This window comes from Pelobates fuscus, chromosome 7, assembly GCF_036172605.1.
Source record: "Pelobates fuscus isolate aPelFus1 chromosome 7, aPelFus1.pri, whole genome shotgun sequence".
Lineage (NCBI taxonomy): Eukaryota > Metazoa > Chordata > Amphibia > Anura > Pelobatidae > Pelobates > Pelobates fuscus.
In genome coordinates, this window is record NC_086323.1 from 16,435,821 (window position 1) to 16,450,574 (window position 14,754).

The 14,754-nt window shown below is 42.6% G+C and overlaps 2 protein-coding genes across 4 annotated transcripts in view; one reads left to right on the plus strand and one right to left on the minus strand.

Moving 5' to 3' along the window:
- The window catches only part of LOC134568974 (riboflavin-binding protein-like), a 62,244-nt gene extending 60,667 nt beyond the window's left edge, over positions 1-1,577 (minus strand). The window contains exon 1 of one of the 2 annotated variants that reach the window (XM_063427737.1): positions 1,522-1,577. The gene's annotated coding sequence lies outside the window, so the exon portion shown is untranslated. Of the gene's footprint in view, positions 1-1,373; positions 1,441-1,521 lie in introns of those variants that run through there. The other variant, XM_063427738.1, reaches the window with a different exon arrangement.
- A 10,809-nt stretch (positions 1,578-12,386) lies between these two features.
- MAST2 (microtubule associated serine/threonine kinase 2) overlaps positions 12,387-14,754 on the plus strand; it is a 220,067-nt gene continuing 217,699 nt past the window's right edge. For both annotated transcript variants that reach the window (XM_063427730.1, XM_063427731.1), the window contains exon 1: positions 12,387-12,673. In XM_063427730.1, the coding sequence (XP_063283800.1) occupies positions 12,566-12,673 (108 nt within the window). In that variant the 5' untranslated portion in view covers positions 12,387-12,565. The remainder of the gene's footprint in view (positions 12,674-14,754) is intronic.

The window sequence follows — 14,754 nt, forward strand, 5'->3', positions numbered from 1 at the left end:
ACATAAAGGGAATCAACACAGTAAAGGAGGAGACTATATTTAAAAGAAGAAAAACTACCACAACAAGAGGACATAGTCTTAAATTGGAGGGGCAAAGGTTTAAAAATAATACCAGGAAGTATTACTTTACTGAGAGGGTAGTGGATGCATGGAATAGCCTTCCATCTGAAGTGGTAGAGGTTAACACAGTAAAGGAGTTTAAGCGTGGGATAGGCATAAGGCTATCCTAACTATAAGATAAGGCCAGGGACTAATGAAAGTATTTAGAAAACTGGGCAGACTAGATGGGCCGAATGGTTCTTATCTGCCGTCACATTCTATGTTTCTATGTTTTTATGTTTCTAATAATACACTGAGCTGTAATAATACACTGAGCTATAATAATAAAATGACCTGTAATGATACAATAAGCTGTAATAACACAATAAGCTGTAATAATACAATAAGATGTAATAACCCAATAAGCTGTAATAATCCAATAAGCTGTAATTATACACTGAGCTGTAATGATACAATGAGCTGTAATAATACAATAAGCTGTAATAACCCAATAAGCTGTAATAACACAATAAGCTGTAATAATACAATAAGCTGTAATAACCCAATAAGCCGTAATAATACAATAAGCTGTAATTATACACTGAGCTGTAATGATACAATGAGCTGTAATGATACAATGACCTGTAATAATTGAATAAGCTGTAATGATACAATGAGCTGTAATAACACAATAAACTGTAATAATTCAATAACCTGTAATAATATAATAAGCTGTAATAACACAATAAGCTGTAATCATACACTAAACAGTTGTGGTGGTTATGGTGCTTAGAGAGTCTCTTGGTTCTCTAGTTCAGTTGTTATGGTCTACATTTGATAAAATGTAATAGGCAGCAGCCGGGAGCCACAGATTATCACTCCATTCACCGTTTCTCTTCATCCACTGGCCCCTTCCTAAATTAAATCTGTTACTGCCAAGGACGGAATTTGTGCAGATATACTGTCAGGGTTATTTACTAAGGTGACAATTCAAGGCAAACTCAAAGTGAATTTCAAATTTAAGGCCAAAATAGCTAAAACTGAAAACATCTCTAAGTCATTCAGCTTTAATTTCAGTTCAGTAATTCTGGCCTTAAATTTAAATTTCACTTTGAATTCTCACTCTAATAAATAGCAAATAGTCCTCCAGAATTCTGCAATGAAAATGCCCACCATATATACGGCGATATTATGGAACAAGTAAAAAGATAGCTCACGGACACATAGTAAAATTAATCTGAGGTTTAAAAACAGTATGAAGATGGAGGTTTGTAATAAACAGTTCTGCCTGCCCCAGCACTGCCTCTGGCATTAAGGGTGATAAGGACTACCAGTCCCATTGTCCTCTGCCAGCCTAGGAAAAGCTGATTCTGCTTCCAGGGGAAAGCAGGATGGGTGAGGGTAATTAAATGCCCTGCCGGCATGCTCCTGGTGAAGCTGCAGCTTAGTAAATTATAGCAGGGGAAGATGGGACCCTCTTACCTGTGACCGGGCTGAAATTTCATTCCCAGATCAGAGTGCAAGGGGTCTATTTATACACCACACACTGTGTGTTTGCTCTCCTTGATTGAGCTAATCAGTAGTTTGTTCAGGGACTTTGCTGCTTGGGATCAGACATTCTATCTGCACTTTCAGTCTAGAGACTATTATTGTCTTTGCATAGTGAGTGTCTGGTCCGGATTGTTCTATACCCCACTGGACCAGCACAAGCTCAGGGCAGGCCAGCTGTGGACCCTTTATCAGTGGCAATAGATACAGGGTTATTAACTAAAGTGCAAACTAAAAGCGAAAATTAAATTTAAGGCCAAGATAGTTGAACTTGAAAAATTCCGCTATGATTTCAGTTTATTACTTTGGCCTTAAATTTGAAACTCACTTTGTATTCTCACTTTAGTTAATGACCCTGTAAAGGGTGAATTCCAAGTGAATTTCAAAAGTTGGCCAGACTAGCCGAATTGGAAAAACTGTCCAGGGCCGCTAGGTATTCCGTTTCGATATTTTAGTCCTAAATGTAAAATTCCCTTAATGTCTGCTTTGAATTCACAGCAGTTTGCAATTTATTGAATATTCTTGTCAGTACTGGCTTAATTAAAGGAAATCGCATAAAAAGATACAGGAAAACAGTTTGCGCTAAGATAAACAACAAAGTATAAAATATAAAAGTAACAGATAAATTAGAATAAAATATAAAAACAACAGACAAACCAGGATAAAAGATCAAATAAATAGTGCTTCCCAATGTTCGTCTGATGGAATCCATTCTCGCAAGGTGCATAGACAGATTATTAATATTATAGGTATTTATATAGTCCAGCTCATTCCACAGCGCTTTACAATAAGAGGAGAATTTACCAAATGAGACAATAACAAAATGTAACAGGAACATTAGGTAGTTGAGGACCCTGCTCAAACAAGCTTACAGTCTAGAGGAGGTGGGGTATAAAAACACAATAGGAAGGGTATTGAGAGAGACAGCAAATAGACATGGTGGGAAAGGAGCAGAGCTGGAGGTGAGAGAGGAGTGTGGCCCTTTAGGAGAGAATGAGAGGAAGGTTTGAGAGATAGAAGTTACTCTTGGAGGCCATAAGCAATCCTGAAAAGATGGGTTTTGAGGGACTTCTTAAAGGATTGAATACTAGGGGAGAGTCTGACGGGAGAGGCAGGCTGTTCCAAAGGAAAGGAGCCACCCATGAGAAATCTTGCCAGCGTGAATTTGCAGTAAGGGAGCGAGCAGCAGACAGGAGAAGGTCACCAGTAGAGTGGAGAGACTGAAAGGGGGCCATACCTATGAATCAGTGAGAAATGTAGACAGTGAGCTTGAAAGGATGGGGTGAGGCAGGTACCATCAACCTGCAGGGAGAGTGAAGGAGGAGGATCAGTGTTATGAGGAGGAAAAATACGTTTTAGAGAGCTTGAGTTTCAGAAAGCGGGAGGACACCCAATCAGAGATAGAAGTAAGGCAATTGGTGACACGTTGCAGGACAGCAGGAGAGAGGTCAGGGGAGGACAGATATATCTGGGTGTTGTCAGCGTACAGGTGGTAGTGGAATCCAAATGAATTAATGAGTTTGCCAAGAGATGCAGATGTATAGAGAGAGACCAAAAGTGGACCAAGAACTGAACCTTGAGAGACTCCGACAGGACAAGGAGAAGAGGCGTCGTTGGAAAAACAGACACTAAAGGAACGTTGGGAGAGATTGGAGGAGAACCATGAGAGGGCTGTGTCACAGAGACCAAGAGATTGAAGAGTTAGGAGAAGGAGGCCATGATCAACAGTGTCAAAGGCAGCAGAGAGGTCAGATAAAAAGAGCAACACAGAGAATACTGATAGTATGTAACACAAAGAGTGAAAACCATATAACATAAAGTGTGTGAGTGCCCACTCACATTTGCTAGAGCTATCATAGAAGCTCCTGTAGTAACAGAGTGTAGTGTTTTACATTGCAGATTAAATATACCCTCGTCAGTAAAACTCATATTGTACCACTCACGCTGTCAAAATAGAGCAATTGTATTGCTCCAAAAAATGTAAATACATCTCCATTTATGTTCATATGTAGTTACATACAGAGAGCACTATATATGGTTTATTTTCTCCCATATGTGCTAGCGCTGTCAAAGAATCTGTGAACCACTTATATGCGTAGGTGGGGATAATACCGCCTTATGCCTGCAAAATTTGAGATCTAGTAAAAGGACTACGCCCGTGAGTGCAATTCTTTTTACCGCACTTTAGTCACTTTAAGTTAAGCTTTTCAATTTCCTTACCCAGGTAGTAGCGATCAGCATCTGCATAGGTTGGCTTCTGGCAGCCATTTTGAACCAACATAAAATTGATAAACCTGAACCATCACATTCTAATATCTATTTAAAATGAACTCTAATGAATATTGTTATAATGTTATGTGCAATAACCATGTGAATAAATAAAAAATACAAAAATAACAAACACTTTTACAGTCCATAGAGAATCTCTCACTGATGGCTGCATTATATAAAGGGATTTTACCCCGGGGACTATTTGCATTGTTCAGCATTTTGTAGTGCGAGGTATTGTTTGTCTTGTGATGCTGACAGCTCTGGTCTATAACGTGAGTGCAGGGACATCTCGTCTGTTCATTAATTAGCTGGTGTTGTAATACGACCAAAGTCTTGTTGACAAATGGCTGGCTCTGAAATCCTGTCCTGAGCATACAGAGTAAGCAGGATAGCTGGCAAACACGTATCTGTCCCCATGTGAATTCTGAATGTACAATGTGTGTTACTACTGGGTTTAATCACTAAACAGTGAATTATAATAAATTGAAACTGCTAAATTTAGGCAAAAACAGCAGATTTAGAAAAATTCTCTAACCCGGTATGGTCACAGCTCGCTTATTTCAGCCTGGATTTTGCAGAGCTGTTCCCATTAACCTCATTTTGCTGAATAGTTGGGTTTGATACGCTCTCGCATATAAGGGCAACGTAAAGTAACTAGCACACATCTGTGCAAACAATCCAGTGATGGCGGGGCGTCATTAGTACAATAACATCCAGGCTGCAAAAAAAACCAATTAAATATGACAAATTAGCTTTGTTCTTAACTTCACATCGTCATTCTAAGCACCATCACAACTTTGCATAATTACACATTGTATGAAACATAGGGCACCCTGCCCATATCTTTTGGTTTAATTTACTTTCTGAAATATAAAGGGACACAATAACAGAGCTGCTTTTCAATCTGTCACTTCTCTGGGTTTTTTTTTTTGTACAGTCCAATAGCTAGTTAACCATTAACCATGAGGCTTGCTGCCCTGACACACAGAGAGGGTAACTAGTTGAGTTGACTGCAAAATACTCTGTTAAAGGGACACTGTAGGCACCCACACCACTTCAGCTAATTGAAGTGGTCTGGGTACAGTGTCTCTATTGCACTTAAACATTGCAGTTCCATAGAAATGCAATGTTTATATTGCAGCTCTAAGTCTGCTTCTAGTGGCTGTCTAACAGACAGCCACTAGAGGGCTTTCCTGAATTGAAACGGACCTTTGATCCTGTATCTGACGCTGGACTTCCTCACGCTCTGCATGATTCAATGCTTTACTATGAGGAGGTCTAATGTGTGTAGCATTTGCCGCGCATGTGCAATAGAGCCTGGGAGGTTGGAGGAGGCGGAGGAACATCGGCCCTGGGATCAGGTAAGTAAATAAATGGTTTTAACTTTTTATTTACCAGGGAGGGGCGCAAGGGAGGGGGGAAGCAAGGGGAGCGAAGCTTTGTATTCCTGGCACTACAGTATCCCTTTAACTTTTTTAGTATCCTAATTAAAATGCAACAAACATACCAAGTCTAATCTCACACAAGACGGGTATCTTCGACAAGTTTCATATGTCAATCTTGTACTTCTTCGAAATCACCCAGGACATCAGAGTAAATGCTTCAACAGCTTTCCCTGGAGTGAAGGATTCAGGAAATGTCCCTTTAAGAGCAGTGACATTTCCGCTTTATATTAACTTGCTAAAACACATAAAATCAAACACAGATAGGCTCAGATCAGGAGGGAGAATAACAATGACCTTGAATATTTACGGGGCCCCAAATAGGCTGGTGACGACATCTATGCCAATATTACATGATGTCATCTGCAATCGAGTAATAATTTCAATAATGGAGATATTTACTAATGTAAAAATTTGGCGCAGTTTGTTAAAACGTATTTACTTTACATTGCGCAGTGCTGTTTACCAGACATGATGGGATTTATTCACTAAAATGTAAATTGCAGAAAATAGACAAGAAAATGTGCATATCTTCAGTTAAAATAACTAAGATGTAAAAGTCCCATTCAGATATTTTGGCGTATAATTTGCAAACTCAAAGCCAGTCCTAACCATTACTCGGATTAATAATTAAGAATCCTGGAAATTGCTTCCGATTGTAATTGCTCTCTCAGGATTATTCTATGAATTAGGCCTCAGATTGCTACCAGGGAATTCTCGTATTGTAATCTCAAAGTCAAATGAAAAGATTCCTCCGCAAATTCTGTAATTCGGAAGCAAGCACGGAGCTTAGTGTATAAACCAATTAGTCACGGAGGATTTGTTCCTCTGTCAAACCAGCCTTTCCATGTGCGTAGCATTAAGATACAGTATTTCTATAAAAATAGAAATAAGGAAACTCAATGGGGACTCCCCCCAAAGGGTTAGAAATCAAGGCAACAGGTTGGAGTCCTTCACATCTTCTACCCAAATAGTATGCCTGATTTCTTTCTAAGGGATTTAATTTCCTCCAAGTGATTGTCCCTGTGCCAGTGATCTCAGAATGAATTAATGCTTCTTACTTGTAATAAAAGTATGTAAACATTGGCATGCTTGGCACACTGTGCCAGCCGCAGCTCTGTTTGTTTAGTGGGAACGGAGAACGCATATCGTTCATCCATCACACATGTTGATATTTTGTTTGGAGCCGGTAACTAGAAGCTGCAATCTGAAAGATTATTTTTTTTTTACTACTGACTTTGCAGTTTGCATTTAGGGGCACCCAGGATGGAGATGACACGACACCCAATTTAATGCAGATAAATAATTCTAAAATATTTGAAAAAATAAATTAAAAGAAAAGATACTCACACTTGAAGTGTTTGCGCAAATGCCTGGGGCGTCCAGCTAGTCGCTGTGACGTCTGCCCAAAACTGGCAAATAGGTGACACCTGTCAATTAAATTCTAGTCATCCCATTATTTCCAATGGGCTTGTGGAAGATATCCCATAAACTGCTCGGGAAAACAAAAGAAATCCGATACGAATCTATGCTCTACCTATGAACTGTACTGAGCAGGAGGAATATCATTTGACCAGTGGCTGTAAGATTTAATTTATAGATCTGTTATGAAACCTCCAAGGTTAGAAAGTAATGGGAAGAATCTTAGAACACCGCAGAGTTTATGTACAAGCTGTAGCGACAGCCTGCAGTGTCTCATGTAGTACAGCCCCCGGGTTTTAGACAGTCAGCTATATTGACCCTCATACTGACCTTATTCTTTTTGGGAGGTGTTTTAGGAGAATGTTCTCGTCAGTAAATATAAATATTTCTGTAATTGCATCTCAGTTGTAATATCTAATACATTATACCCTTCCACTATGTATGTTGCGGATGAAAAAAATTAAAATTGTGGATACTTTTAGGTACCCCTGAACCGTATACACAAATGTTGTCATGTCCTAATTTTAGGAGCTAGCAATTGATACCTGCAGGCATACACACATACATACGGATAGATGTACACACACCCATACATTGCTTATGGTATATGAATAGAACGTGTAGACTGCAATTCTCACCATTCCCTCTGTACATTCACCCCCTTCCCTGCCCAGTACGGTTCTCACAATTCATTCTTCTATTGCCATATAGGATCAATGCAAGCACATATGTCATATAGCCCAATTCATCCTCCCTAGCCATATGCCAAAACTCATTGCACCATCAGTCACATTTTTGGCATTTTGGTTTTGGTCTTAATTTTGAAACTCTCAATATTTTACTCTTTAATGTAAGATTTTGGATACACTTGGTACAGATTGCATACTCTGGATGTGCCTGTCACTCACTGAACCCCTTGCCCCCTAGTGGTTCCATTTGCTGTTACAAGTAGACATTATGCATACGTATGCAATGGGACAGCATGTAGTCAAGGGAATAACAGGTCTTCACAATGGGAGGCCTAAACGTTTGTGTTGTTAACTAAAAATTGCAATTTCCATTTAGTAAGTAATGACATTTCTGCATATTCCGCTCCGTTTGGGAATTTATCTGAGTGTCCGAAATCATTGAATAAAAAACATGAAACTCTGACTTTTCTAGGGAATCGCAGAGTCTGCGGTTATAAATAATAAAAAAAGTATTTTTCACAGACCATCCTCGCTGGTTACATTTTCATTGTTTGTGAGAATGTTTAAATCCGTGATACATCATGGATACAAAGACACAGAGGGAGTTAATCAAGAGGACAGCTGGACAGTGTCTGGTATATGTAGCAGATGCTAATGTCATTTTTTTTCATTGTTGTTTATTCGTTTTAGGATTTCATAGCAGTGACATATTCTCCCTTCTGCACTGCAAAAATCCCCGTAAACGTTTCCAGAATCTGAGGATTGGTTGCAAGCCTTCTCATTCTTCCATTGCTATTAAAAGGACATTTAAAGCATAATAGCCACTCCATCATATTGTACTGATTACGGTCCATTGACTCTATGGGTTCAGTATTTCCTGTCCTGTTTTCTTCACTAGTCCCGCAAGGCAGGTTGGACTGGGCTGTTTGCTGTTTGCAACTATTCTGTTTGACTTTGAGACTTTAGGCTAGCATGGAGGGCTAATTGTTAGCCAAAAAGGTTGTGAAGACAAGCCATCGGTTCAATGAGATAGCTCAGTGGGTTAATGCACCTGCTGCACCGACTTCTGGAATGCATTTGTAAAATGTTTTACTAGTTTCCTTCCTTTAAGGGCTCCCTAAAATATTCTTCTTTAGGGAAACCAATCAACTTGGTAACTTAAGGCATTTCACTTAACCAATAAATGCCCCAATCTCGCTCTGTGTTAACATCATTCTCACCTTTTATTTTATTACTGGTATTTAAAAAAGCGCCAACAGATTCCACAGCGCTGTACAATTAGTGGAGAGTGTACAATATACACAGGCAAATACAAGAGGTAGAGAGAACCCTGCCCGTAAGATGATAACTAGCCATGTAGCCTTTGTAGTCCCTTTATCTCATTTCTCACCCCCAATCCATATGCATTGTAAGTAGCCACAGGAGCTTGTTTGTCAAATTTTGTATTGTCTCAGAGGTATTGTACCTTTTGTCTTTTTACTTGTACCAAGTGTACCCCACTGTACAACACTGCTGAAGGTGTTCGTGATTTAAAGATAAAGTATAATAATAATAATGATCATAATAATAATAATAACTTAAAGATCACAGGTCTAATTTGAGGATTTGGCCAATCTTTACCATATGTGACCTACTCCGTCATTTAACAAATGTGAACTATATTATATACGCCCAAAATTATATCTGGAAAAGTGGTATGTGTATTTCATGAGATGAAACTATTGGGGGGATTCTCTCCCAGATTATTTGGGTTTTACTAAAACATCAAGGTTCTTGTGTAGATCCTCCGGGTTAGTGGGTACATTTGTGGGGTTAACAGTTCAGAAGATATCTTCACCACATGGTAAGCTAAACCAAGTATATTCTATATAAAATTTTATTTAAAAACCCTGCTTGAAAGAGGTGACATAATTTGGGGTATTTTTAAATGCTACAAAATTGGGTTTCGGAGGACCTTACAGAGACATAGTTTCCACATTTATTGTATAAACTGTACTCTTTTGGATCTTTGGAGCCAGAAAGTGAGCATTATGTAAACATGTATCCAGTTTATTGTATGTAACATGTTCCTTTTCTGTTTTTTTATACAACAAAAAAACAAAACAAAAAACAACAACAAATAAAGCAAAAACCAAAAACACACAAAAGTCGTGAATTCAAACTGAATTTCAAATTTTAGGGACAAAATAGCAAGAATTGTCCATAAATTCCCAACAATTCACACGTTAGTGAATAACCCATTAAGTATTGGGAATTTTTCAAAGATTATTATTATTATTATTATTATTGCCATTTATATAGCGCCAACAGATTCCGTAGCGCTTTACAATATTTTGAGAGGGGGGATGTAACAATAAATAAGACAATTACAAGAAAACTTACAGGAACAATAGGTTGAAGAGAACCCTGCTCAAATGAGCTTACAGTCTATAGGAGGTGGGGTATTAGAAACATTAGGATAGGAAATATCAGGTAGGAGTGAAGCAGAGCTGGAGAAGAGAGCAAAGCACTATCCCATAGGAGAGAGCAAGAGACAGGTATGTAAGGGAGAGATTACTCTGGGAGGCCATACGCTTTCCTGAAGAGATGGGTTTTAAGGCCCTTCTTAAATGATTGAAGACTAGGGGAGAGTCTGATGGCAGTAGGCAAGTTATTCCAAAGGAGAGGAGCCGCCCGTGAGAGGTCCTGCAAGCGCGAGTTGGCCGTACGGGTGCGAGCAGCGGTCAGGAGGTGGTCGCGGGCAGAGCGGAGGGTACGAGGAGGGGCATACCTCTGGATCAGTGAAGAGATATAAGAGGGGCTGGAATTGTTCAGTGCTTTAAATGTATGGGTTAGCACTTTGAATTGACTCCGATAGGATACAGGGAGCCAATGTAAGGACTGGCAGAGGGGCGAGGTGTGAGAGGACCGACTGGATAGGAAAATCAGTCTAGCTGCAGCATTCATTACAGACTGTAGCGGGGCAGTACGGCTATTGGGGAGACCAATCAGGAGAGAGTTACAGTAATCCATGCGGGAAATTACTAGAGCATGGACAAACTCCTTGGTAGCATCTTGCGTAAGAAAGGGGCGGATGCGGGCTATGTTTTTGAGTTGGAACCTACAGGACTTGGCAACAAACTGGATGTGAGACTCAAAGGTGAGACCAGAGTCAAGTATGACGCCAAGACAGAGCGCTTGTAGGGATGGACTTATGTGGATATCACTGACTTGAAGGGAGAGTGAGAGAGGAGGATCAGTATTAGGAGGAGGAAAGACAAGGAGTTCAGTTTTAGAGAGGTTAAGTTTGAGAAAGCGTGACGACATCCAGTCAGAGATGGAAGAGAGGCAAGCAGTGACACGTTGCAGGACGGCCGGGGAGAGGTCCGGTGAGGAGAGGTATATCTGAGTGTCATCAGCGTACAGGTGGTAGTTGAATCCAAAAGAGGCAATAAGTTTTCCAAGAGAGGCAGTATAAAGAGAAAATAGAAGGGGACCAAGGACAGAGCCTTGGGGAACTCCAACCAAGACAGGGCGAGGGGAGGAGGTATCCTTGGAAAAGGAGACACTAAATGAGCGTTGGGAGAGATAGGAGGAAAACCAAGAGAGGACAGAGTCACAGAGACCGAGTGATTGAAGAGTTTGAAGGAGGAGAGCATGATCAACTGTGTCAAAGGCAGCAGAGAGGTCAAGGAGAATTAATATGGAGTAGTGACCTTTGGATTTAGCAGAGATTAAATCATTAGTCACTTTGATAAGAGCGGTCTCAGTAGAGTGGAGAGGGTGGAAGCCAGACTGAAGAGGGTCAAGGAGAGAGTTGGAATTAAGGAAGTGAGACACACGGGTAAAGACAAGTCTTTCCAAAAGCTTTGATGAGTAAGGGAGCAGGGATATGGGACGATAGTTAGAGGGGGAGGACGGGTCAAGAGATGTTTTTTTCAGGATAGGTATTACAGTGGCATGTTTAAGGTCAGCAGGAACAGTGCCAGAAGAGAGAGAGCAGTTAAAGATGTGTGTTAGAAAGATGAGAGGCATTTCCCCTCAAATTAAAAATAGAAGACACTTAAGCATGTAGAGTCCACTAATGGATTCTTATGCCTCAATTGTACAGCGCTACGTAATCTGATGGCGCTATATAAATAATAAAATAATAAAATAATAAAATAATAATTAATATGAAGTACTAGAGCGATTAGATGGAAGCCAAAAGTCTGACACCATTGTTTTTATAGTTAAAAGACCACTCTGGCCACCATAACAACTTAATCGCTATGAGTGTCCCTTTAATTTTATTAGAACATGACTCCATTGGCCTACATTTGGCATGTTATTTTAGCGCTCTGTCCATGGTTTGCACAGCGCTGTGGTCCATTTTAGCAATCTGTTTATAAAATTCAAATAAACAACATAAATGACAAATATATGTTTATGTACTAAAATATATTATGAAATAAATGTATTATATTCACAAATAATAATATTTAAAACGAAGTTGAAAAATCTTGCCTAAGTCCTTGAGATTGAGGACACTCGGGCGGTATGGCAATACGGAGGGACTGTCCTGAGAATCTAGGCCAGCTGGTGTGTGTACTCCCTACAACCACTCATTAGTGAGCTATTCAAGGAGGTGACAAAACGAAATGGCCTTATCCAGGCTGGACCTTTCCTGGTGAGTCATTAAACCAGTGATATAATCTCAGACATTAATATCATCCTGTGAGTGAGGGCACACCATGTGTCAGGGAAAGCTTTTCATATTTTATTATTTTATGACAGGAGGTGCAGATCAATGGACATTGTCTCATGACATTTGTAATTGTACACACACACAGGCTGCTGATAAAGCTGTTACAAAGGGGGCGGGGCACAGTGTGAACATGATTGACAGCTGCGCTGAGCCAGTCACAGCACGACCTGTCGTGGGGCATACTTTGCACAGTATTTACCTCGTAGTGGCCACGCCCCATCGCCTGCGTCACCCGGCCCCGCCCCTACACGTCGCGGTGTCTGGCAGCAGCCGCGGCGGGTTTGACAGAAGGACTGGGATGTAGTTCCGGTTGGCGGTGGCGGAGGGATCCCTGCGGCCAGTGGTAGCAGAGGCTGTGAGGGAGCTCTGGGACGGCAGACATGGTGTCGGTTTCCATCCGCGAACAGGGCTGACAGCCAGCGGGAACCATGAAGAGGCTGCGCCAGGAGAAACCGCAGCACGCCGCGAGCACCGGGGACGGACACCGGAGGAGGACGGTGGGAGGCGAGGAGCGGGCAACCGGCGGCAAGGAGCAGGTATCTGGACAGCCCGCACCCATTCATTGTATAATAATAATAACCGACACAGGCACTGGCCCTCAGAGCTCGCAATCTAAATGGAGCCCCCTGAAATGACCCACAGAGAACCCCACCACTCGGCACTGGCCCTCAGAGCTCGCAATCTAAATGGGAGCCCCCTGAAATGACCCACAGAGAACCCCACCACTCGGCACTGGTCCTCAGAGCTCGCAATCTAACTGGGAGCCCCCTGAAATGGCCCACAGAGAACCCCCCACTCGGCACTGGTCCTCAGAGCTCGCAATCTAAATGGGAGCCCCCTGAAATGACCCATAGAGAACCCCACCACTCGGCATTGGTCCTCAGAGCTCGCAATCTAAATGGGAGCCCCCTGAAATGACCCACAGAGAACCCCCCACTCGGCACTGGTCCTCAGAGCTCGCAATCTAAATGGGAGCCCCCTGAAATGACCCACAGAGAACCCCACCACTCAGCACTGGCCCTCAGAGCTCGCAATCTAAATGGGAGCCCCCTGAAATGGCCCACAGAGAACCCCCCACTCGGCACTGGTCCTCAGAGCTCGCAATCTAAATGGGAGCCCCCTGAAATGGCCCACAGAGAACCCCCCACTCGGCACTGGTCATCAGAGCCCGCAATCTAAATCAGAACCCCCAGAAATGGCCCACAGAGAACCCCCCACTCGGCACTGGTCATCAGAGCCCGCAATCTAAATGGGAGCCCCCTGAAATGGCCCACAGAGAACCCCCCACTCGGCACTGGCCCTCAGAGCTCGCAATCTAAATGGGAGCCCCCTGAAATGGCCCACAGAACCCCCCACTCGGCACTGGTCCTCAGAGCTCGCAATCTAACTGGGAGCCCCCTGAAATGGCCCACAGAGAACCCCCCACTCGGCACTGGTCCTCAGAGCTCGCAATCTAAATGGGAGCCCCCTGAAATGGCCCACAGAGAACCCCTCACTCGGCACTGGTCCTCAGAGCTCGCAATCTAAATGGGAGCCCCCTGAAATGGCCCACAGAGAACCCCCCCACTCGGCACAGGTCCTCAGAGCTTGCAATCTAAATGGGGAATTGGGAATAGGAGCCTTCTGAAATGGCCCTCAGAGAACCCCCCCAACACGGCACTGGTCCTCAGAGCTTGCAATCTAAATGGGGAATGGGAGCCCCCTGAAATTGCCCACAGAGAACCCCCCACTCGGCACTGGTCCTCAGAGCTTGCAATCTAAATGGGGAATTGGGAATAGGATCCTTCTGAAATGGCCCTCAGATAACCCCCCCCAAACACGGCATTGGTCATCAGAACTTGCAATCGAAATGGGGGATGGGAGCCCCCTGAAATGTCCCTCAGATAACCCCCCAACTCGGCACTGGTCCTCAAAGCTTGCAATCTAAATGGGAAATTGGGTTAGGGGAGCCCCCGAAATGTCCCTCAGACACCCCCCCCCCCCACGCTACACTGGCCAGCAGAGCTTGCACTCTAAATTGTTAATTGGGTTAGTAGAGCACCCTGAAATAGCCCTCAGAGAATCCCCCACTTAGCACTAGCCAGCAGAGCTTGCACTCTATATGGTGATTGGGTTAGGGAAGCCGCCTAAAATTGCCTTTAGAGAATCCCCCTCTTGGAACTGGCCAACAGAGCTTGCAATCTGAATTGGGAAATGGAGGCCCCTGAAATGTGCCTCAAAGAGCTCCCTACTCCGCATTGGTCCTCAGAGCTTGCTCTCTAAATGGTAAATTGGGAAGGGGCCCCCTGAAATGGCCCTCATAGAACCTCTCCACTCGGCACTGGCCAGCAGAGCTTACAATCTAAACGTTGAATTGGGAAGGGGAACCACCCCTCGGCACTTGTCTACAGAGCTTACAATTTAAATGGTGAATTGGGTATGGGAACCCCTTGAAATGGCCCACAGATTACCACCCCATGGCACTGACCTGCAGAGCTTGCAATCTAAATGTTGATGGATCCATAGACCTTACAGTCTAAAGAATTAACTGAGCAGAGAAGACCCCACCCCCACATGGCCCCAAAAGTTTACAGTTTATAGTGAATTGAGCAGGAGAATCCAACTTCGGCATTGACCA